At 34.4% G+C, this 25,893-nt stretch overlaps 4 protein-coding genes across 4 annotated transcripts; 2 read left to right on the top strand and 2 right to left on the bottom strand.

The window, feature by feature from the left end:
• Positions 1–491: 491 nt before the first annotated feature.
• LOTGIDRAFT_73452 (hypothetical protein) lies at positions 492–2,242 on the bottom strand (the record flags this gene model as incomplete). Its single annotated transcript, XM_009060340.1, has 3 exons — positions 492–712; positions 1,067–1,280; positions 1,637–2,242. Coding segments are annotated over 3 exons (1,041 nt in total), but the record flags the coding sequence as incomplete, so codon positions are not given.
• Positions 2,243–6,012: 3,770 nt separating this feature from the next.
• On the bottom strand, positions 6,013–7,537 carry LOTGIDRAFT_54803 (hypothetical protein; the record flags this gene model as incomplete). Its single annotated transcript, XM_009060336.1, has 3 exons — positions 6,013–6,215; positions 6,367–6,596; positions 7,098–7,537. Coding segments are annotated over 3 exons (873 nt in total), but the record flags the coding sequence as incomplete, so codon positions are not given.
• Positions 7,538–13,779: 6,242 nt separating this feature from the next.
• LOTGIDRAFT_163867 (hypothetical protein) lies at positions 13,780–17,629 on the top strand (the record flags this gene model as incomplete). The annotated part of the gene is made up of 2 exons (XM_009060395.1): positions 13,780–13,927; positions 16,806–17,629. The coding sequence occupies 2 exons, from the start codon at positions 13,780–13,782 to the stop codon at positions 17,627–17,629; spliced, it is 972 nt and encodes a 323-aa protein (XP_009058643.1).
• A 4,294-nt stretch (positions 17,630–21,923) lies between these two features.
• LOTGIDRAFT_163866 (hypothetical protein) lies at positions 21,924–25,010 on the top strand (the record flags this gene model as incomplete). The annotated part of the gene is made up of 3 exons (XM_009060394.1): positions 21,924–22,843; positions 23,591–23,820; positions 24,709–25,010. 3 exons carry the CDS (start codon positions 21,924–21,926, stop codon positions 25,008–25,010), a joined length of 1,452 nt encoding a protein of 483 aa, XP_009058642.1.
• Between the last annotated feature and the right edge of the window lie 883 nt (positions 25,011–25,893).

Raw genomic sequence — 25,893 nt, 5'->3', positions numbered from 1 at the left:
ATTCATCGCCTTTCTGTGAGAACAATTCATCGAATGCAAATCCTTACAAGCAAGACAATTCTGTTAATAAAACTTCCGTCCAAAGTATGGCAAAATGGAGATACAAATAATACGGCTATACAAAAATTACCATTCCCACATCACCCAAAGCTGCCATATAATTGGATGGGATTCATGATGTCGTTCTTGAAAATTTTAAGGTTGTAGCTCTTAGAAAAGCATGTAGAATAATAGGACGTAAAACTCCAATTATTTCATGTCTTTGTCAAGACAATAGCAACATCTGCCAAAGAACAATGGAAACAATTCGGCCATACGTTCATCTATGTTCTTTGGGTCTACTTCCTTATTAACTCCATACATGACCCAGACAACTTGAAAAATGAAAACAAAACGTTATTTTTTCATCTTATTTGATTTTTGACAAAGTCTAAATTAGAGTAATAAGTTGTATTAACTTGAGTCTTTCCAGTTTTTGTTTCTTGTTCAATCTTGTCAAATAACCACGATTCTAAACAGTCTAATACTATAGGCATGAAGTCTTCATGAAACTTATTACAAAACACATGTGGTGCCTTGGTAAGTAATGCCAACTCTTGTATACCAAATATACATATGGCGTGTACGAATTTACCACTACATGGCTGTGTTCCCGAATTCCACAATTTGTATCGGGCCATGCCATCGATTTCTGATATCATTTTAGCGGAACCTGAAAATAGGAAAACAATCACAGATTCAACTAATTTATTGTCTATTAAAGGATGAACTATGTATAATATATAGTACGCACAGTATAATAGGTCTGCAATAAAATTAACACAAATACCTCTTGGAAAAACTTCTGTCGACATGTTTCAAATTTGCTTTTTGGTTCCTTTTTGCCCAGAGGACTAAATTATAATTAAATAAAATCTGCTACCTTTCACAAGAACACTTACTCGATTTTCGTTATCTATGCGATCGAAGGGATTACTGAACGATATTATCCACCAGCCCCGCTCCTCATTCGTCATAAAACACAAAACTTACAGAAATACAGCAAATCTTTATAAATTGTACTTACCGTTGTACGAGCCAGGTATTTTTAAATGTTTACTGAAATATATTGAGTTGTAGAAAGTTTCATGTGGATGTAAAGCCTTTTTCAATCGTTCAGCAAACTCCAAAGCCTCTGGTGCAGTTCTAAGAAATTCGATGAACTTCCGGTTAGCCACAATATGCTGCGAGCCTTTCATAAACGTAAATCCAGTGATATTACCTACTTTCGACATCCGGTCCTTCCAAATATATCGTCTAAAAACAACGCAAAGAAAAATAAGGTCAAAAAGCAAAAAAAAACCTGTTTTCTGACAACAAATTTTCCAGTTGAGCTTATAAACCAGTCATGTTACTCAACTGAATTCAAACTAAGTTCTAAAGATCTCAGACTGGCTGAGATTTAGATTTTGAACACTGACACCGGGCTGACCATCGGAAGCACACGCTGTGGTATGATACATTCTCTTACATAGAGGAGGATTCGAACACGTGGCGCCTAACGCCTAGAAGACGGTAATCCATCTCGTTAAAGTCTGAGATATTCCACTGTCACAGAAAGACAGTTTTATATAGTTTCGAGACTAGGAAGTAAAACCAGGTAATAAGTTGGAGATGGTTGAAAGTCTAGTAAATAGTTACAATACCTGAAAGGACCACCTGTAATTGAGCTAGCACCGTTAAATGCTTTCAATATAGTAACCATTTCTAAATTCGTCTTCAACGGAAAATCAGAACCGGCTAGATTGATGAAGTATTCCCAGTCGAATTTCAATGCATCGTCCATGCAATTTAAATCTGCTTGAAACACAGAATATTTTCCCCATTTCACTGTCACTAAACGGGAAGTGACATGTACATTATCAAAACAATTCGTTATATCAGACACAGCTTTCAGTAGAGATTTGGGAGCTTTGGCATCAACGTGTATAAAGTAGAAGTTACTCGGTCGATAAATAGCTCTTAAAAGTCTTTCCAACAACTCGATTTCTTCGTGCCCCAAAATTCCAAACGCTATAGGAAAATCCCATTCTTCCTGCGTCACTTCCGTTATAAATCCCCTACTCTGTATATACCTGTCACAAGAAGTGGTAACATTAATGTAAAACTCAGGACTCAGTGGAATTTTATCGTAATCTTTGAGACTTGACTCTATTCTTTGAGTTTCATCTTGGTCTTGTGAAATTAGTGGTTCACATTTAATTCCTATATCTGTCCGACTTGTTAAAACTCCATCCTTCTTCCTTTGATAGACACTGCTGCCATGCACTGGTATAACAGACAAAATATCTGGACGCAGAGATGGTTGATATTTAGCTTTCTGTGGTTGACTTTTAGTTTTCTTTCGCTGTTCTTTATATCTCTTATATTGCTTTTTTTTGCGTATAAATACTTGGTTAGCGTTCTCGATTAAATTTCTTTTAGGTTTGATGTAGTTCCTGTGTACAACTATCGCTTTTGGTATGGCATCAACGTGTAAAGTCTCTGATTTATTATAATACAATACAAAAAAAACAAGTTGGTACAAAATTAACACACAAGTAATGATCTTAACAAAACGGGACATTGTGTCCACCAGAGCTCATGTAACACTTACTGTTAATATGTAAAATACGAAATATTATAATTATAAGATCGTTTTTTTTTCACGCCATATGGAAATAATATCGTTTATATGTTGAGCCGGGGGTGTAATGTAAGTATATATAAAGAAATGATTTACCCAAATACTGAAGATCGAAACATAACAACTAAATATGAAAAATATAAGACATGAATGCGGTTTTGCGTCCTACATTTCTGCACATAACTGGGCTAATGAAGACAGACAACGCCATCAGTGTGCTAGGAGGGACATTTTGCCAAGACAGTGGCATAAGGCTACTCGTTTTCGATTTCCAACTGTCGATGGATCTTCAACGTGCATAGTCTGTAGCACGCGGGACGTATTCTCCAATTGGAACGACTAGACGCTGCATCACTGACAGGGGTAAACCAGGTTGAAAAATCCGAAGGCATCATCTCGACCCATGTCGAGATTGAACCCTGAACTTTCAGAATAGCGAGCAAGCGTCTTACTCACTTAGCCACTGAAGCTCCCAATTTAGCTTTAATCTGATATAAATCGGGAGCGATGCCGAAATATCTTTTCATTCAAAAAACACAATCGCTACAGAATGTTTTTAAAGACAAGTGATCATCTCATCTAATCTATCAATTGAAGAAGGACAATTTACGCCCGAATGTTTGGAGGATTGTACGTTTGAAACTACTCGTGAGTTGGTTTGGAGAAGCTGTTCCAGTAATTCTGTCTCCCGTGCATCCTTAAGACCTCTGTCTATCACCAATCTCTATAGTCTTTATTCAGACCTCGATCTAGCATCAATCTCTACAGTATCTATCCAGCTGCTGAGGCCATCTCTACAGTCTTTATTCAGCTGCCGAGACATATCTATAGGGATTGTGTTATATCGCCACTTCTACTCACACTTATGGAACACCATATTAACAACCATTATACAAACCCATTTACAATTGTAAAGTATTGCATTATATGAAATATAAGGTATAGCGATCCAAACCTTAACCCTACCTCTCACCTAACTGCACAAACAATACTCTCTCACTAGATGTTAAGCCTGCATGCCTGTGCTTTCGTAACATTACTTAACCGTAATATTACAAACTAAAATTCCTACCTATTTTGAGGTGAATAAAACCTACAGTATTTGAGACTGTAGGTTACCGTTTACTCATATCGTCTCTTTAAAATCTCTTTATATTGAATAAGTTTGTACCTATTATAGGTATTTACCATATACCCTGCGGGTTTTTCTCACAATGAATATCATTTATATTGCTTGAAACAAACGATCTTATAATTTTAAATTCATTTTTTAATATTTATAATGAGTCTCATTGCTTGTGTGTTAATTCTGTGCCAATTCATTTTCTAAATTTCATAGCGAATTAATACTTTGAATCTGTAATTGTTTTCCTGCTTTCAGGTTCCGCAAAAATGATATCAGAAATCGATGGCATGGCCCGATACAAATTGTGGTATTCTGGAACTCAGTCATGTAGTGGTAAATTCGTACACGCCATATGTATATTTGGTATAAAGGAGTTGTCATTACTTACCAAGGCACCACATTTATTTTGTAATAAGTTTCATGAAGACTTTAAGCCTATAGTATTAGACTGTTTAGAATCGTGGTTATTTGACAAGATTGAACAAGAAACAAAAACTGGAAAGACTCAAGTTAATACAACTTATTACTCTAATTTAGACTTTGTCAAAAATAAGATAACAAAATAACGTTATTTTTTCAATTTCTGGTGGAATTGTGCGACATCAAAATCCAAAGTAGAGTCAAATGAAAGTATGTTAAGGTTTTGGTATCCCACAATTGTTCTTTGTGAGCGATAAATTCACTAATTCGCACCTAACCCATTTCGACCTTGGATGTTTCTACACTTCAAATTTTTGCACGAGCCCGTTTTGCCACTTTGCGCTTTTTTCACATTAAGTCACATTATAAATTATGCTTGTTCCGGGTTCGAATTCCGATTCAGACCGGTTTTGACCTTATTGGTTTCAGGTTGGGTTCCCCCTTGTCAGTGGTAGGCCTATGGTGAAGAGGGCTGACAATTCGAATGAAACGATTAACCAGGGTCCTGTCTGCAGCACGTTTAAGATCCTGAGGGAATTCGATAAAGAGTAAACAAACGTTACCCACACTGCACCTCTCACCATATACAAGATAGCTTGCTAGGCAAGGTAATATACGCCCACTGGCACCTTTGATTTTAAATCGAAATATTTGGTGTAACAATTACCAGTATGAAATATTCAACTTTTTGGGGCAAAGTTTCGTAAAAATCTGTCAGGGTCAGGAATTGGGCCTATTACGACCCCATTTTATATGGGCGTATAAAAAAACGCAAATTGTGCATTGGCTATATGTAATGACCTGAGCATTATTTCAACAGTGGTTATTTTTGTATCGCTCTATAATTGATGTATTGAGCACTATTTTAACAGTGGTATTTCTATCTCTCTACAATTGATGTATCGAGCACTATTTTAACAGTGGTATTTGTATATCACTCTATAATTTATGCACTATTGTAGATTCTGATATTGGTTGAAAAAAAATTGCAACTGTACCATTCTTTAGTTTATTATTTATTTTCTTAATGCCCTTTTTCCAACAATATATAACAGTAATGCATAAAAAATGAATTATGTTTTTTTTCCGAATCAAATTCTAACTTCTAATGTATTCTTAATTAGAATATACTCTTTATTCTCTTTTTTGTATAAACAATATTTATTTACCCAATAGGATTGGGGAATAGGCTTTCGCCTATAGTACCCTCTCCTTATTAATTCTCTTTTGAACGATATGTGACGTGAATGGCTCAATAAAAGTTTTCCAATCATTAAATTTGGCAAAATGAAAAAAAAAAATTTCTGGTGCTAAAATTATTAGCAAAGGGAGTTAAGCCAAATTAATAATAAAACTGTTGATTTGAACAGACATGTACTACAAATTATGTAAATTGCCAAGTAATAACGTAAACAAATGTGGTGTCGGGTAATGAGGTTATCCTCGTCACAAAATCGTAAATTGATATGCTGAAACTTTTAGAGCTAGCACACATAATAATTACGTCAGCATAAAACAGAAGCAATGGTTTCGTATTTAGGGAAACGAAAGCATATGAAGTAATAAGACCACTTTAAGTTTATAAACATAAAATATATAAATGAAAAAAATTTGAATAGTTGAGATTGTCCAGACATCAAATAAAGCCCCACAAATTGACTTGGATTTTAGAATGAAACTAGAATATTGAAATAAAATATCTTATTTGATTTTTGACAAAGTCTAAATTAGAGTAATAAGTTGTATTAACTTGAGTCTTTCCAGTTTTTGTTTCTTGTTCAATCTTGTCAAATAACCACGATTCTAAACAGTCTAATACTATAGGCATAAAGTCGTCATGAAACTTATTACAAAACAAATGTGGTGCCTTGGTAAGTAATGACAACTCCTTTATACCAAATATACATATGGCGTGTACGAATTTACCACTACAAGACTTTCTGTGAGAAGACCACAATTTGTATCGGGCCATGCCATCGTTTTCTGATATCATTTTTGCGGTACCTGAAAGCAGGAAAACAATTACAGATTGAAATCATTAATTGAATATGAAAGGATTAATCATAATCCAAGTAACCTAATGCCGCTGTGCTAGACGATTTATGATCACAATTCAAACGCACCGAAATACAGCAAATCTATAAATTGTACTCACCGTTGTAAGAGCCAGGTATTTTTAAATGTTTACTGAAATATATTGAGTTGTAGAAAGTTTCATGTGGATGTAAAGCCGGTTTCAATCGTTCAGCAAACTCCAAAGCCTCTGGTGCAGTTCTAAGAAATTCGATGAACTTCCGGTTAGCAACAATATGCTGCGAGCCTTTCATAACCGTAAATCCAGTGATATTACCTACTTTCGACATTCGGTTCTTCCACATTTGCGGTCTAAAACGAAAAAAAAAAAATCTCTGAATGATTGAAAAAGATATTTCAAAACATCATGTATTCTGATCATTACTATTACTATTAAAGTTTAATTGGAAATGAGATCCTGGACCAATCAGATGGCTGAAACATGATGATCTTAAGATCCACGACTGGCAGTTTAGTTCAGTTAAATCAATAAATAGTCAGTCGTAGGTGATACGAAGTTGACTAACGGAAGCACTACCAGTGGAATCATAATTTGTCTTACATTGAGAGGGATTAGAGCCCAGATGAAAACAATCAAATCACTATAGACGGAGTTATTGCACTGCCACACTACAGAAGTTTTACAGACTAACGCTTGAGGGAACTATTGACGTATAAAGAATCGTTATAGACTGAGCTATTCCACTGCCACGGAAAGTCGAGTCTAGGTGAGAGGGAAGTTTTGACATTTAAAAATCCGAGACAAGGCAGTAAGTTGGAGATGGTTGAAAGTCTAGTAAATGGTTATAATACCTGAAAGGACCACCTGTAATTGAGCTAGCACCGTTAAATGCTTTCAATATAGTAACCATTTCTAAATTGGTCTTCAACGGAAACTCAGAACCAGCTAGATTTATGTAGTATTTCCAGTCGAATTTCAATGCATCGTCCATACAATTTAAATCTGCTTGAAACACAGAATATTGTCCCCATGTTACCTTCACTACACGGGAAGTTACATGTACATTATCAAAACAATTCGTTATATCAGACACAGCTTTCAGTAGAGATTTGGGAGCTTTGGCATCAACGTGTACAAAGTAGAAGTTACTCGGTCGATAAATAGCTCTTAAAAGTCTTTCCAACAACTCGATTTCTTCGTGCATCAAAATTCCAAACGCTATAGGAAAATCCCTTTCTTCCTGCGTCACTTCCGTTATAAATCCCCTACTCTGTATATACTTGTCACAAGAAGTAGTTACATTAATGTAAAACTCGGGACTAAGTGGAATTTTATCGTAATCTTTCAGAGTTGACTCTATTCTTTGTGTTTCATCTTGGTCTTGTGAAATAAGTGGTTCACATTTAATTCCCATGTCTGTCCGACTTGTTAAAACTCCATCCTTCTTCCTTTGATAGACACTGCTGCCATAGACTGGTATAACAGACAAAATATCTGGACGCAGAGTTGGTTGACGTTTAGCTTTCTTTTGCCCCATTTTGGCTTTTTGTGGCTGATGTTTAGCTATCTTTTTCCCCATTTTGGCTTTCTGTGGTTGACGTTTAGTTTTCTTTTGACCCATTTTGACTTTAAGCGGCGGTTGACGTTTAGCTTTCTTTCGATCCTCTTTTACTCCATTATGTTTATTCTGTTTGGCTGGGCTAGCATTTCCAATTATTTTTCGTTGAGAATTTATGTAGTTCTTCTGGAGAACTGTTGCTTTTGGTATTGTTTCCTGCTTGTCGATCACATCAGTAAATTGATCTAACGAATACTGTTTGTGTAAAGTTACTGATTTGTTGTAATATGTTATTAAGACAATTAATTGGTACAGAATTAAGACACAACCAATAATCTTAACATAACGTGACATTATTTCTACCAGTTAGCTCATTCTATCAGAACACACACTATAAATGTCAAAATAGTTAAAATTAAAATTAAGTTGTAATTTTGAAGCAGATTTTGACAATTGAGACATAATAGCAAACTATGGGCCTACTCTATACAAAATTGCTATTAAATTGGCCAGTACTGTATATAGCATATATTCCATATTAAACCAATGACAATGTCTGGTAATCGTATTTTGTTGGAAGTTATTGCATCCCAACGTTCGCAATAAGAACGTGCACGTGCTCTTGAATAATTATATCATATTATCCCTTGTTAATATAGAAAGTGCATATATTCTTACCTTATCCCTGACACAGTTTGTTTTCCCAATAACTTATTTTGTATATACTGTGCAGTTTACAGGTACCTTTTGCAAATTAGACGAATATCTAAACTGACGTTATAAATATTGTTAATTATATAATATTAATATGTTATCAAATACTGAAGAAAAACCAGACGGCATTGTGACAGCTGTCTTCATGTCTGAGCAAATCGAGTCGAACTGATCATGTAAAAGAATTTGGAATATTGATTTGGAAATACTGAAATACTTGGAAAGACAATGTAAATATCATTAAAGTATTTTTTGGATACCACGAGTGTGCGTTATCACTACGCCAAGCCCACGCAATATTGAAAACCTAGACACGTGTGCGGTGTACCTATGTTTTTAATTGAATGCACACTTTTCATCTAAAATCTAAAATACTAGGCCAGTTGTCCGAAGTTCGGGATCTGTTTTAATTTGTCTAAAATCTAATCCTGAACTTGAAAGATGTTGTTACTCAAGAGTCTCACGTTCTCTTCAGAAAATTGATCTATATCACTCTACAATTGATGTATTGAACACTATTTTAACACTGGTATTTCTATATCGCTCTACAATTGATGTATTGAGCACTATTTTAACACTGGGATTTCTATATCGCTCTATAAATGATGTATTGAGTACTATTTTAACAGTGGTATTTCTATATCACTCTACTATTGATGTATTGAGTACTATTTTAACACTGGTATTTCTATAACTATCTATAATTGATGTACTGAACACTATTTTAACAGTGGTATTTCTATATCGCTCTACACTTGATGTATTGAACACTATCTTAACAGTGGTATTTCTATATCACTCTATAATTGATGTATTGAGCACTATTTTAACAGTGGTATTTCTATATCGCTCTACAATTGATGTATTGAACACTATCTTAACAATGAATATATTCTATTATAGGCAGTTCTACACAATAATTTGTTTTTAATACAAAGTCATTTCAAACAGGAATTATAAATTGAAATGATAAGAGATTGTATGCATTAGTGGACTTCAATTCTTGGTTATGACATTGGATAAGTCCATCGATAAATAAATGGTCATTTTAAGAGGTAACTGGTAAAAAGTGTTTAAAGAGATAATCTCCTATAGAAACACTGGTCAAGGCCACAAGAAGAAACTCCGTATTTGAGCATTACGATACATCAATTTGATTGAAATTACTTACTTCTAAAGAGATTTACCAGATAATCAAATACTGCAAAACGATTTATAAGTTATCGAATCATTTTTTTATTGTGATCATAAAACTGAACTCATCTTACAAGATAACACTTTCTTGCACGGACTGTAGTCGGTTCTCCATATTAATTTGCAATAAGAAGTCAGTATAAAAGGTTTCTATTATAAACTGTGTTTGTATTTCACAACAGTTTGTACTTGAAGTGGTGAATTAAAGCGGGTCATGCAATGAAGGGAGTTTATCGGTATACTTGTAAACTTACGACATCCAACTGTGGAGGGATCTTGCACAGCCTGTAAACCATAGCGCTTTCTATTGTTCAAGAACGACTAACCGTTTCTCCTATGTCGTGCCAGACCCTCACTCTACATCAGCAATAACATGACCCACAGTTGATAGAGGCAAAGGTGTCGTCTCAATCAAAGCCTTGAACGAACCCCCCCTTACGGAATGAACCCGAATGAAAATGAATTGTATTGGAGTTAAATTAAAATATGAAAATTTATTGATTTTATATTTCTAATGATAATGAACAAGCAAAATAAAAAACAATTGATGCGTTCTTCTTCACAACCTACAAAATATCAATATTGTGGAAATTTAACAAATTATGTTAAGTGACACGTTATCATGGTGTCAATATTACTAATATTACTCAGTTATGAAAATTGTTCAATTCTATTCTGTCATATTAAGTGGTTCAGTTTCAAGGGAAGTAACTTGTGGATGTAATGTACCAATTGCTGTACCATATTCAATTAGGTCATCGTATTAGGTTCGTTGTTATAAGCGTTGTTCAAATCGCTGAAATGTCAGTGAGCGTACAGAGGAGTGATGATTTTATGGTAAATTTTAAGAGTCAACTGATTTTCTGTGCGGAACTGCAGTGTAATAGCAGTAAGCAGCCCTTACAAACACAAACACCAAAAAAGTAGGGCAGAAGTCTTTCACGAACAGATAAACAGCTTTGTTAACATTTCTGCCTGTTAGCTTTCTCTGATTTTATATACGATGACATTTTTTCTTCAAATTGTTCTAATTTTGACAGAACTTCAAGGGTCTATGGTCCATCAATGATATGTTCTTGTTGCCAGAGAACAAAGGACAAGTATGTCATTTTCATTGGGTTATGGCTAATCACCAGTTAACCAGTTCTGGATATTGTTGAGCCCAATGATGTGTCCGCGTGCGGAGAGAATACAAGCAGTTCCATTTCAAGTGAAGTAACTTATGGATATAATCTGCCAATTATTTTTCTATATTCTTTTAGGTTATCGTATTTTGAGATGTTATAAGCAACTTTTGTTGTTGTCCCAAAATCACTAAACTTCAGAGTAGACCTCAAATCAATGTCAGTGGAAAACAAAATTATAACAAGTACATGCGGTTCATTTCAAGGGAAGTAACTCGTCGTATTTTGAGATGTTATGGGCATCTGTTGTCGCTTTGACAATCACCGACTGTTTTGCCGTTTCGGTCAATATAATACATAACATTTGATAATATTAAGTAAGATTTGAGTGGTTACTCACGTTACTTTTTTTGATAATATTGATAGTAGTAATATGGACTGTGGGTATCACAATAACCTACTCTACAGTCGGTACCACCAGTAAAACACCGACAATATCGATGACCACAACATTTTGGACCATCTTGGTTACAAAACTGTTTGACACACTGAAAAACAAAACCCCATTAGATGACATAGTTTAACAATAAATAAATCAAGTACTAACGATTCGAATAGCAAAAAGTAAACAGAAATCAAAACAACATGTTGGCAATACATCGGTAACAACTAATGAACTTTTCACATGAGGAAGTAAATCAATTATAAGTAAGTATTTCTGAAAAGTTTGTTTAGAACAACGACACTAATTAAGTAAGAGGTACAGGTAGCCGCCTTTGTGGGTACAGTGAACCACAACTATTTGAGTCAAATTAAAATTGTTGATACATTGTATTATATGTTAAAAGAGTACAAAGAGTATATTTAAACACTCTATAAAAAAGGTTTATCGCATATTGATTGATATTTGTTCATACAACTGTAACGCAATTAAAATATATACAGGTTATATATGTAGGTTTTAAGTTCAGTTCAATATTTTTATACAATGATATGTGAATAATGCATTGGATTCAATTTTCTGTAGGGGCCTGGAGATTCGGATGCCTGTACTTATCGATTTAAATCAACTCACATTTATTTCGTGGTTATTTGATGCGGGCGTCGTTCTTGAAGCGTTTGAGGACTCTTTTACTGCTCCCGATTTTGTCAGGGTTTGGACGAGTTTTTTGTTACTGGAATTGTTTTGCTTTTACAAATTTTTAGTATACTTACCGATATTCTGTTGTCATTGATGCTAGCACCATTACCGAGACCCGAGAGAACGATTAGAACCAGCATAACAACTGTTAAAACTTTGTAACCAAGCATTTTGATCTAAGATATTATAAGTGATATTAAGAAATATGCTAATACCAGCAAGACTACCTGATGGTACTTCTCTTTGGAGGAGTTCACTACTACACAAGTTATACACTCGATTTTGCCATACTTTGAACGAGAATTTGATTAACGGAATTTAACTTGCTTGCATGGATTTTATATTTTTATTTATATAAGCGGATAAACAATACATTCGTTAAAAAGATATGTGTAGCTACTGCTTACCATGGTTTCAGTTCATATTAAAAGAGAATTTTCACTTTAATTAGAGTTCTGACTTTGTGTTAGTCTTATCCACTGGCATGAGAAACTCTATTTGCCTTCTATGAATAAATGATGAACATTTTGAAAGCGTTGTTAGATTAAACTAAGAGAATTACCATTTATTATCGCCCGTCTTATCAGTGGGGTTTAAACTAGTTAATATCAGCAACTCAGAACAGACTACTAAGCTATAAAAATTACCACGTTTGTGCATCCACTAAGCTATAGACATTTTACCACTTACACAGCTTTTGAACAACATGAAATTAAATAAGAAGACTTGCCACAAGACAATCTTACCTTATTTGAAGCTGCGTTGATTATGATGGTATTGGTATAAGCAATCCTTTCGTGGACTCGAGCTCGAGATATTTATACCCCAAAACTAGACTGATGAGTAATTCCAACCCCCTGCTTATTTCATTCTATTTTTTTTAAATTACATATTCTAATCAACAATTTGTTATTACAATTAATTGAATAAATACATACAAATATACCCTGTGTTATTTCACGTGCACAATGCAGATACACAATAACATTGCGGAGCCAAAATTGGAGGGGTGTATTACTTTCAAATAAGTAACCATCTACTAACAATCTAGACCGCAAAACTAAACCCAAAATCCAATACAATCGCATGTTTTTTCAAAATTTTTAACTTAGAAACAACAAACAACATGTTACTTGTAATCTTAGTTTAGTAGTTTAAATATTTTAAGAATTAATATACAAGGTGCGAGTGTTTAAGAAACTCTTTTAAAAGGTGCAAAAGGTATTTTATGAATCTGAATACTCAGACCGTGGTCTCATTTACGTTCCGTTTTACAATTAAACTGGTTTCCCAATCTTAATAACCATGCTGACTTGCAGTTATCACACATAATAAGTCGTCCCGTGATTTTATTTTGAGTAGTGCTATCCGTAGCTGAAGTTGAACACTTTGATTTCAAATTTCGATTTCCAAAGTCGATTTTCCCACAGATGCAACCTCGCGTTAAAAACTGAAGAGTGAGACAATAGTACAAGACAAGGGGATCTTTGTTTCATTGGTGTTGCCATATGAATATGTCGATTCGACCTTTCAGGACTTACAGCACTACGACTAATCTCAATATTTATAGCTGGTTACAATAGTTTGTATAATCACTAGAAAATCGAGAAATTAGGTTATGATACACCATAATATATGCAATTAGTGCTCATTAACAAATTATTATTAATTAATTTTAATCATCGCCACGTGTGGTCTCATAATTTATATTACTTTCTGGTATAATAATCGTCATGTACCCTTACAAGTCTCTATCATTCGACTGCTAATCATCACCACGATCACAACTTGGAAGAATGAAGATGACAGAGGATCTAACACAACACAATCCAGTTTCACCACCATGTCATTCTACCCGACCAGATCTTACGAATTACCAACAAGCAAATCAACAGTATCACCCAATAGAACCAATCCATCTAATAAGTATTACGACTAGTCAACTACCAAGTATGTGATATCAGCATCCGCTTGAAGCGAAAGTTAACTTGTCATCTACCAACAACTACCTAGGTTGCGATATCAGCATCCACTGGAAGCGAACGTTAACTTGTCATCTACCAACAACTACCTAGGTTGCGATATCAGCATCCGCTTGAAGCAAACGTTGACTTGTCATTTACCATCAGCCTTCGCCAAGTTCCTGTATGTATGTCCAGTCCGTACTTGTTGCATTTAGCTTTGTAAATATTTGGCTATTTTCCCCCAGTCTGACAAAATCTTGCCACTTTTATAATACCTAAACGGTTTCGTCTATTTCCTTCAACGACTTTTACCACAAACATAACCAAATGTTCATCCAATTTCAGTTAATAAGAATGTCTAAGGGTGTCTAGGCGATCGTTTGCAGCAAAACTTGGCCAGGTTTATGGATGAAAGGATCACTGCTAAACTGAAAGACAAAAACCGAATCTGGCGTTCTTCATTACATATTTAACGGCAAATCCTTAATTTGTTTGCATTCGTCAAATTTTTTAACTTCTGTATTCACATTTGCAACACAGTTTGCAGCACAGTCGCAGAGCTGAATCAGGTGATAGCGTTTGGTTGAGAATAGCTGCCTTTTCATTCTCTAAATAATAATAACACAGACGAGGCCGAGGCATGTCATTTACAAGGTGTCTACAACGCATTTCCTGTACCATAAGTACTATTTCTGGTTCAACTAGACTTGATATATATACTATGCATTTTATAATCGCCATTATACATTGTTGAACGGTTTTAATTATATACACAAAAAGGATCTTGAAAGAAAAAAAAAACAGATAAGGGATTTAAGGTAAGATATATAGGTACAACATAGCTATCGCCAGTTGTGTATAGTTGTGAATAATGAAATTGGTCAAGAGTTCTGAACACAACTCACAACTCAGTTACATGGGAAACATTATGACCGTTATTCTGATTCACAACTGTTGATCGCTATGGTTTGAGTGATCTTTGTGTATAGTATGTGTAGTGATTGCAGTTCTTATTTATAACAGTGGACTCTGAGATATTCTTTAATTATTTGTACATTGAGGATTGAATAAAATTGGTAAATTAGAAGCCGAAAGGCCATTACAATTTTCAGATCAGATGAATGTTAATGTAAATAGAACTAATTAAAATTCACACAAAACAAAGAAAGATGAAACAGGAGTTAAGATAACAGGTTAATAGTTAATAATCTTTATCTACAAGTTCTTTAATCCTTCGATCTGAATATAGAATAACTTGCACCACGTTTCGATTTTAATCCTAGATTTGTGTAAGTTACCACGAATCGACAAAGTACGTTTAAATAATAATACAGGTTATAATATATTGAATTGGAAAGTCATACCAACTGAATAAACCTAAACAATGTGACTAAATTCATTCATCCATTGTTGAATAAAATAAAGGTTTCGTGGAATTGAGAAGTAACTTTGTACATGAGATAAGAGTTATCTTGATTTATGAACTTCATTGGGCTATATCGTTTCAAGAACAGTCGAAATTTCAAACATTGTTCACCAATTCTTTATTACGACCATTCTATTCATACTAAAAAATCGTTATATCCTTAAAGTGATACTACGTCTTAGAATGAACATAAAATTTAAGCTCTCAAGAATGGTCAATATGAGCATATATTCATCAGTTAGCTTACCTGGTGTCATAAAGTTACAACAGAATTCCTGTAAAATCTGGAAAATTCATAAAACTAGGTAATTATTGAAAAACGCTTAATCTTGATATTAAGAGTTTTTCAATAGTTAATTGCATATTTATGGATAATTACTAAGTTAGACTTTAATATTAATACTTAACAATCGCTATATCCGTAAAATGGCGCATATATAATTACTTGCTATCTACAAAGGCAAATAAATCCTGATATAACGCGATTAACCAATGCAGATTTGTTAAATTCAAATTTAGACAAGTTGCAAGTGCGAGGAGGAATACCCGATTATTATTAAGACATTTTTTAGTATTTGCGGCTTCATTTCATGCCGTCCACTGTCTTGTTCTTTGATAAGTAATATGTTGTTAGGAAAATTCGCACCCAAACATATACTCTTTTTGACATGAATGGTTATTCAAATTATTTAGTTAGTACATATAATACTAGAACATTTTTGTGTCACAATGCAGATCTAATCAATGCTGGACTTGCAAGAAAGTGTTTAATATAGTCTGTATGTGTTACATTGTTTTGTCAGAAATTCCAATGATTATTTAAAACACATGGAACACTGTCGCGTGCCACACCAGATTGTATTTCCTGTTTAAAATATCACAATGTTCTTTTTGTGCATATGAACAATATCATGAAGCGGTATAAATTTAGAAATTGTCTTTGAGTTTGTTGACAAAAGAATGGTCCGTATTAAGGTTATAAGAACTACTACCAATACATTTTGCCTGTATTATTTTGAATAGAAAAATATCATTCTCCTTAATGTACAGGAAAACAATCAGGAAATAAATATTAAGATCGCCGATCAGTAAAGTTGAAATGAAGATATATGTATATTGTTTCCAAATGAAATGGATTTCGGTGTAGGGAAAATTTCATTGATCCTCCTAACAGATACTTCATTTTAAAAAAAATGGTATTGCTGGTATCAGCTGTTCAGTTTTGTTCTGTGAATCTTCGTTCTTTCATTAACGAATACGGTCAACGCCATACAGTATAGTCTGAAAGACTGAATATATTTCCAACTTTCGACTAGCAACACTGACAGTGGGAATCCGGGTGAACAAATCCGAATGTCTGACATTTTTGGTAGATAGACGCACACCATCCCTTCTCCAATGATTTATTAATATATGAATGCTATTGTTCTCATTTCAGAGAAGACACAAGGTATGGGCTTTCATACGAAAAGGAGCCGCAATCTTTACGATTATGTGTTTTGTGTTATCATTGGATTGATCACAGGTTTTCTTATTTCAAATACTTATTTATCAACTCAATGGAAAGTCAGATTCGTACCCTGTCTTAGTGCATTTACTGTTGCAAATAGCCATCATCATCGGTTACAGACACCACATATTTTACACAATGGGGCAACCACTAAACTGTTGTTGATTTGTGTTCTTACAACTAGACGCCATATTGAATCTCGTGCTCTAGCTCTTCATAGAGTATTAACTCCCGACCTTTACAGTGACGTCATATTCTTTATCGGTGGCGAAGAGCCATATAACGGAGAACTTCCGGTGGTTATTTTGAAGGGTATTCCTGATGATGAATATCCTCCCCGACGTAAATCATTCGCCATGTTGCGGTATGTTAATCAATTCTATGGCAACCATTTTAATTGGTTTATGAGAGTTGATGACGATATATACATTAACCTGAAGAAACTAGAAAGTTTATTGTTCAGAATGAATGCTGAAGATAAGGTTTATCTTGGTCATCCTGGACTTGGTACCCAGAAGGAATTTGGTCATATAGGCTTAGAAGGAGATACTCCTTATTGTATGGGAGGACCAGGGGTCTTGTTAAGTCGGAAGCTTCTGAATGGAATAACTGGACAATTAGCAACGTGTCTGAATTCAACTGCCAGTGTTCACGAAGATTCTGAATTGGGAAGGTGTATTTTTAAATATTTTGGACTATCCTGTACACGCTCTGAAGAGGTAGGATTAAATGTTCTTTGGAAGTTCGATTAGGAATGCTGAAGAAAACACACAATTTACTCTCGACGGAATTGTCTTCCTTGTACGGATTTTTATTTTTATTTGACAGAATTTACCAACATGTATTAGTTTTTTAAAGCAATACAAATGTTATCTTTTATGCATAGCCAATTTTCAATCTGACATTTCGATGTAGCGAAAAAAAAAAAAAAACATTTTCAATAAACGATTGGGATGTCTTGTACATTTTGGAGGTTTTTTAGGGCAGTCGGTTAGAGCGTCGATTATTTACATGACGTCATTTGCTTGTGGATTCTGATCCCGATCGGCCTGGCAAAATCCGGAAAGGAGCAATGGTAAAAGGTTTGGCCAGCTGTGAACCTTAGTTGTTATCCTTGTCAAATAAAGCTCTTCCTTCCTTTTTCAGTACAAGATAAAATTTTCTCAGAGCTATGAAGATACCAGTGGTAAATGGACAGAGACCACAAGGCTTTCAGATTACCTTACTTTTCATCCGGTTAAAAATGAAACCTTCAGTTATAAAACATTCCTAAGGGAAATGTCCAATTCAATATTTGAACTTGAAAGTAAATTACTACAGTTACAATCAGAAATTTCGATGGTGTCGTCCATCTTGAGTGCAAAAAACAGACAATTGTTTAAAATATTATACAACGACAAAGATACATTGGGTGAACATCTGGACGTACGCATTTCGTGGTCATGTGACTACAAACTCAATTATTATTCGCTAAGGTTGAAAGATTGGGTGGAGCCTTCTTCATATAAAGGGCGATCACTCTCATACATGAAAGCGCGACAAGGATTAGTAAAATATATCGAAGAACTGGACATTAAAAAGCCTGTTAAACTTTCCTTGCTGTCTTATCGCAGGATGGTTCCTGGAAAAGGGTTACAATTCATGTTCGCTACGAAAGACGGTGCCGATGTAGTCAGGATATTTTTTGCAATGCAAAGGTTTTATTCTATACGTTTTACGGATTCTTTTCTACTTTTTAACATAACTAGTCCCTGAGCCTTCCTTGATTATAATTTCTTGTGTTGCAGTATGAAATATTTTAACTACGATTGTGTTGCAGTATGAAATATTTTAACTACGATTGTGTTACTGTATGAAATATTTTAACTACGATTGTGTTACTGTATGAAATATTTTAACTACGATTGTGTTGCAGTATGAAATATTTTAACTACGATTGTGTTACTGTATGAAATATTTTAACTACGATTGTATTACTGTATGAAACATTTTAACTAAGATTGTGTTGCAGTATGAAATATTTTAACTACGATTGTGTTGCAGTATGAAATATTTTAACTAAGATTGTGTTACTGTATGAAATATTTTAACTACGATTGTGTTACGGTATGAAACATTTTAACTACGATTGTGTTACTGTATGAAATATTTTAACTACGATTGTGTTACTGTATGAAATATTTTAACTATGATTGTGTTACTGTATGAAATATTTTAACTCCGATTGTGTTGCAGTATGAAACATTTTAACTACGATTGTGTTGCAGTATGAAACATTTTAACTACGATTGTGTTGCAGTATGGAACATTTTAACTACGAATGTGTTGCAGTATAAAACATTTTAACTACGATTGTGTTGCAGCATGAAACATTTTAACTACGATTGTGTTGCAGTATGAAACATTTTAACTACGATTGTGTTGCAGTATAAAACATTTTAACTACGATTGTGTTGCAGTATGAAACATTTTAACTACGATTGTGTTGCTGTATGAAATATTTTAACTACAATTGTGTTGCAGCATGAAATATTTTAATTACGATTGTGTTACTGTATGAAATATTTTAACTACGATTGTGTTGCAGTATGAAATATTTTAACTCCGATTGTGTTGCAGTATGAAATATTTTAACTACGATTGTGTTGCAGTATGAAACATTTTAACTCCGATTGTGTTGCAGTATGAAATATTTTAACTAGGATTGTGTTACTGTATGAAATATTTTAACTCCGATTGTGTTGCAGTATGAAATATTTTAACTACGATTGTGTTGCAGTATGAAATATTTTAACTCCGATTGTGTTACTGTATGAAATATTTTATCTACGATTGTGTTGCAGTATGAAATATTTTATCTACGATTGTGTTGCAGTATGAAATATTTTAACTACGATTGTGTTGCAGTATGAAACATTTTAACTACGATTGTGTTGCAGTATGAAATATTTTAACTACGATTGTGTTGCAGCATGAAATATTTTAACTACGATTGTGTTGCAGTATGAAATATTTTAACTACGATTGTGTTGCAGTATGAAATATTTTAACTACGATTGTGTTGCAGTATGAAATATTTTAACTACGATTGTGTTGCAGTATGAAATATTTTAACTACGATTGTGTTGCAGTATGAAATATTTTAACTACGATTGTGTTGCAGTATGAAATATTTTAACTACGATTGTGTTGCAGTATGAAACATTTTAACTACGATTGTGTTGCAGACCAAGATGAAACTCAAAGAATAGAGTCAACTCTGAAAGATTACGATAAAATTCCACTGAGTCCCGAGTTTTACATTAATGTAACTACTTCTTGTGACAAGTATATACAGAGTAGGGGATTTATAACGGAAGTGACGCAGGAAGAATGGGAATTTCCTATTGCGTTTGGAATTTTGATGCACGAAGAAATCGAGTTGTTGGAAAGACTTTTAAGAGCTATTTATCGACCGAGTAACTTCTACTTTATACACGTTGATGCCAAAGCTCCCAAATTCTACTGAAAGCTGTGTCTGATATAACAAATTGTTTTGATAATGTACATGTAACTTCCCGTTTAGTGAAGGTAACCTGGGGACTATACTCACTGCTGCAAGCAGATTTAAATTGTATGGACGATGCATTGAAATTCGACTGGAAATACTACGTAAATCTTTGTCAAAAATCAAATAAGATGAAAAAATAATGTTGTATTTTTATTTCAATTTCTGGTTGAATTGTGCAAAAGAAAAATCGTAAGTAGAGTACATTTAGTCTGTTAAGTTTTTGGTATCGCACAATTCATCTTTGTAATAAATAAACTTGGTCTACTATTGTACTAACGAACCGCAACACAAGACCCGAAATCCAAAACAACATTTTGACGAAACATTGGTAGCAGCTAATGAACTTTTCATATGAAGAAGTATATCAATCATAAGGGAGTAAGTATTTCATAATGAAAAGTGGTGCCCGGTGTCTGGAAGAGTAAGCATACCCTTCCTGGCGCCATAGCTGCTCAACAAACACAACAAATAAGAACGTGCCAACTGAAGAAATAGCGAGTTGACGACAAATTTAAAAAAGTTCAAGGGACTCCCAAAGGGGAGTTACCCCGAAGGCATGTTTTTCGGAGAAAAATCTCATAACTAAGTTACAAATTAGATATTTCGCCCCCCCCCCCCCCCCCCCCTCCCCCTTGTGATTCCCCGTCCTTGAATATGGAGGTTTTCTAATTAACGTACTATTGTGGGACAAAACTAAGAAACTAAGAAACGTATGTCCTTAGAAAGACATAACTTGTGCTAAATCTAAATACGATAAATTCAACAGTAAATTTCTGTTGCTGATATTATAATCATACAATGAATTTATCATTGCGGTAAATCTGAATTGATTTCTTGAATAATATTTATTTAGGTATAATTTCAACCTGGACTTCAATCGATCATTAATATTTAGATATATGCCCGGCAATAAACAGCCTCTTACCAAAAAAGTAAACTAGTGCAGCTGTCTTGGCAAAATTTCCTTCATTGCACATTCCATAAACTATTACAATGTTAAAGTGGATACGGCACAGATTGAGAACAAATCTATAAAGGGTTTAACATTTCTTTACGTAAGAAAACTATATCGATAAAGACAACATATTGTTTGATTGTTTGTTACGAGCGACATATGTTGAGTTTTTTTTTAGCAAATACATATTTTTCTCATACCAAACTAAGAAAAGAAATAATGCCCAGTGACCAGCATCCGGATTTAAAGTCCATGGTTCGTAATTTTCGGAGGTCGATCGTACATTGGTCTCAGAAACGAAAATTTTTCAGCTAATCTAATTGAATAGTATTCACAGCTTACCGTCTCTGTCTGTGCTCACGATAAATCTAATAACAAATATTTGTGAACTGCTGTATCGTGGGCGTGTGTTACTATTTCTATCATCTATATTGAAGCCATTGATTTCCAGCTTAAAAAGACTTCTGGAAAATATTCAAAGCTCTTCTATGTCACTATGTGTAACGTTTTAAATTTGATAGACGAGACCCATAGTGTTTAAATGTCGAGGTTCCTTAAAATAGCTTTCTGTGTTATGTTATTTTACCTAATCATAGTGTTAACGAATTACTTAAAATCAGAAGGACCAGTAAAGCAATCTTGGTTGAAAGAATTGCCACGTCATTTAGACAGAGTCGTCACCTTCTTAACAGCAACGGATGACTACCCATTGCCTCAAAGTAAATTGATAAAATTTACTACACTGACACCGCAGACAACACTAGATAAACAAAACGAAGATGATCCGGATAAAACTCAGCAAAAAAGTCTAAGTCCAGATATTTTGTCTGTTATACCAGTGTATGGCAGCAGTGTCTATCAAAGGAAGAAGGATGGAGTTTTAACAAGTCGGACAGATATAGGAATTAAATGTGAACCACTAATTTCACAAGACCAAGACGAAACTCAAAGGATAGAGTCAAGTCTCATAGATTACGATAAAATTCCACTTAGTCCCGAATTTTACATTAATGTTACTACTTCTTGTGACAAGTATATACAGAGTAGGGGATTTATAACGGAAGTGACGCAGGAAGAACGGGATTTTCCTATAGCGTTTGGAATTTTGATGCACGAAGAAATAGAGTTGTTGGAAAGACTTTTAAGAGCTATTTATCGACCGAGTAACTTCTACTTTATACACGTTGATGCCAAAGCTCCCAAATCTCTACTGAAAGCTGTGTCTGATATAACAAATTGTTTTGATAATGTACATGTAACTTCCCGTTTAGTGAAGGTAACATGGGGACAATATTCTGTGTTTCAAGCAGATTTAAATTGTATGGACGATGCATTGAAATTCGACTGGAAATACTTCATCAATCTAGCCGGTTCCGAGTTTCCGTTGAAGACAAATTTGGAACTGGTTACTATATTGAAAGCATTTAACGGTGCTAGCTTAGTCGTAGGATTTCCTTTCGGGTAATTCTTTCATAACAATATTAAAGCTTGACAGTTTTGCGTAACGGTGTTGAACTAAATATTGTGTTATGTGGACTCTTCCCGAAATGGGTGCCGAGTTGACAAACCCAGTCGCAGGGTAGCCATTCTGTCATATTGAGAATGTCCTACCTTACTACTGGGACAATTTGTCAACAGAGCCATCGGTTAATTTTTAACCGACATAATGAGCATTCCAAAATATCAATACAGTGGAGCTGTCGGTATCCGCTTGCTGATATCAACAGTTTTTTTTATATTGAGAACGGAATATGTATTTGTAACTTACCTGTGAATCCGGTTTCGTAGCTATTTGATGAATTGATAAACCCAGTCAAATATTTACCCAAATTTGCTTGGTAATCATAATATGACTTAAACTGTTAAACAATATAGCAATATTATATATCAGTTACCTCCCTTGAACTATGAAATTAATCAGTCAAGTCACTGCAATAACGACCTTTCTTGTAAAACTTGTTATTTGATTGTCCGCTAGCGAATACAGCCAATCAGTGCCCTCGACACAAAAACTGTAAACAATTTTGCTTCGCGTGTAATCGAGGCTATGATTGGCTGTATTCGCTAGCATACAATCTAATTAAATGGCTACATTTACAAGCTTTTGTAATACAAGAAAGATGGTTTTTGCAGTAAAGTTCTAAATAGCTTGATATTGTGAAGAAATTGGTTTCAGAATTTATTTATACGATATTTGTTTTGTTACAGATCCGTTATGTGGAAGTACCGAATGTCGAGAATAGGTAACGTAACTGGATTTACGTTTATGAAAGGCTCGCAGCATATTGTGGCTAACCGGAAGTTCATCGAATTTCTTAGAACTGCACCAGAGGCATTGGAGTTTGCTGAACGATTGAAACCGGCTTTACATCCACATGAAACTTTCTACAACTCAATATATTTCAGTAAACATTTAAAAATACCTGGCTCGTACAACGGTAAGTATTCAATTCGAGAATGTGTCTTTTACAGAGTGGGATTGGGCCCACATCGGTTCCAACGGCATACTGGGAGAAGTTTGCAACTGAGCTCGACAGGAGCGAATACTTGTTAAGATTCGCCTCATTGATTGACTTCAACCATTAAGGACTACCAGTGTTTGTAGACCTGTAAGCAAATCGGTGTGATTACCGTGACCAGCATGGCGGAAAAAACAGCGGTTAGGTCGGCTAAGCTGATGAACTCTGACTTCACTTGACTCCAGTTTACTACGACACCTAGCAGAATGTTTATGCACTAAAATTAATCGCAAAAGTCCACTAATGTCAAACATTTAGCTGCTCTTCCACCTCGGCTGTTGGTCGAAGAAAACACAACGATGACCACCAAGAGTCAACAGTGACTTGTGGTGGCGATTTACAAAGGTCTAAGCATTTGTGAATAACGCCAAGCAAAAACTGATAGCTTAATCTTGAAATAACGTGCAAGGTGTGAGCATTGTGGAATATTTTATTTTGACCGAGACAACTTTGTGCGCATAATGTACGTTTTTTTTTTGTCAGGGAAATAAACTTGTGACAGTCTATTTGATCAACTAACTACTAAATGATGATATGATTGGTAAATTCCACATTTAGCTCCACATAATGCAGCAAAGTAGGACGTAAAGCTCATTTCATTTCATTTCCACATTTAACTGGGTGGAATGCTTCTTTCGCCTATTCAGTACATCTCAAGAGCTGTATAATAGAAAAAACTGTTTATAATTGTTTAAATTAAGACAACCTTTAACCATTGTGTTGTTTACTATCAAGGTTTCTCCAATATGTCGAGTTACATTTTGCGGTTCGAATCGTTTGTGCTTGGTTTATTTATTTTTCTTACAGGTTCAGCAAAGTCATTGAGAAACACTATTGTCCGGATTAAACTGTGGAAGCACGCCTTTCCATCATGTAGTGGTAAATTCGCACACGACATATGTATATTTGGTATAAAGGAGTTGTCATTACTTACCAAGGCACCACATTTATTTTGTAATAAGTTTCATGAAGACTTTAAGCCTATAGTATTGGACTGTTTAGAATCGTGGTTATTTGACAAGATTGAACAAGAAACAAAAACTGGAAAGACTCAAGTTAATACAACTTATTACTCTAATTTAGACTTTGTCAAAAATCAAATAAGATGAATGGTTATCATTCCTGTTTGTTTAGGGATTGTATATTTTACTGAAATCAGAGGTTGTTATTGTGTTATTTGGATATATAAGGTTTATATAATTTGTTATACTGCATTTAACTAACACGTGGTTTGTTACTTCACGTTTTCTTTGCCAATACCATTTAAGGGAGATAATCCACATCATTTTGAATAACGAACACGATCAAATCAATCCTCTAATCACCAGCACCGCTCGACTAAATTTAAATAAGATTTAGTAAAATAATGTGCGCTGAATAATTAATGCATTTCCATTTACTTTCATCTACTGATGACAATGTAAATTGTAGAAACGTTTTGTACAACTCAGAAGTAGTATACCATAAAGTTGTTCCGTTAGTTAAGGTATTTGTTCCATCCTAGTCCTGTACCTTTGGGAGAATTAAACCCTACCTATCCCGAAATCCAAATGTCGCTTAAGGATTGCATTTAGTACTCAGATCATCACAAAATATATGAATGTACGATTATCTTTCCTCATTATTCCAGTCTACCCAGTTTTAAATGGGTACTGAATAAGTCGTCTTTCCTCATTATTCCAGTATACCCAGCTGTAAATGGGTGCCCAATAAATCATCCTAATACGAATACAGCCAATCATGGCCCTTGACAAACTATACTAGAAAGGTGGCTATGACAATCAAGGTATAAGACGAAGTTCGTAATACCTTGATATTGGGAAGATGACCATACTGTGAAAGTGATGAATTTTTTTTATCGGATATGAAAGACTGATAAATTGTAAACCGATATAAATATAAAACGTGAGCTTAATTTTACCCAGATGGAATAATATACCCAGCCTATTGTTGGGATTTAAAATCTATACCCCTTATATCGATATTAAGTGT

Source organism: Lottia gigantea (genome assembly GCF_000327385.1).
Source record: "Lottia gigantea unplaced genomic scaffold LOTGIsca_42, whole genome shotgun sequence".
In the NCBI taxonomy this organism is placed as follows: domain Eukaryota; kingdom Metazoa; phylum Mollusca; class Gastropoda; family Lottiidae; genus Lottia; species Lottia gigantea.
This window is presented reverse-complemented; position numbering and strand designations above follow the sequence as displayed.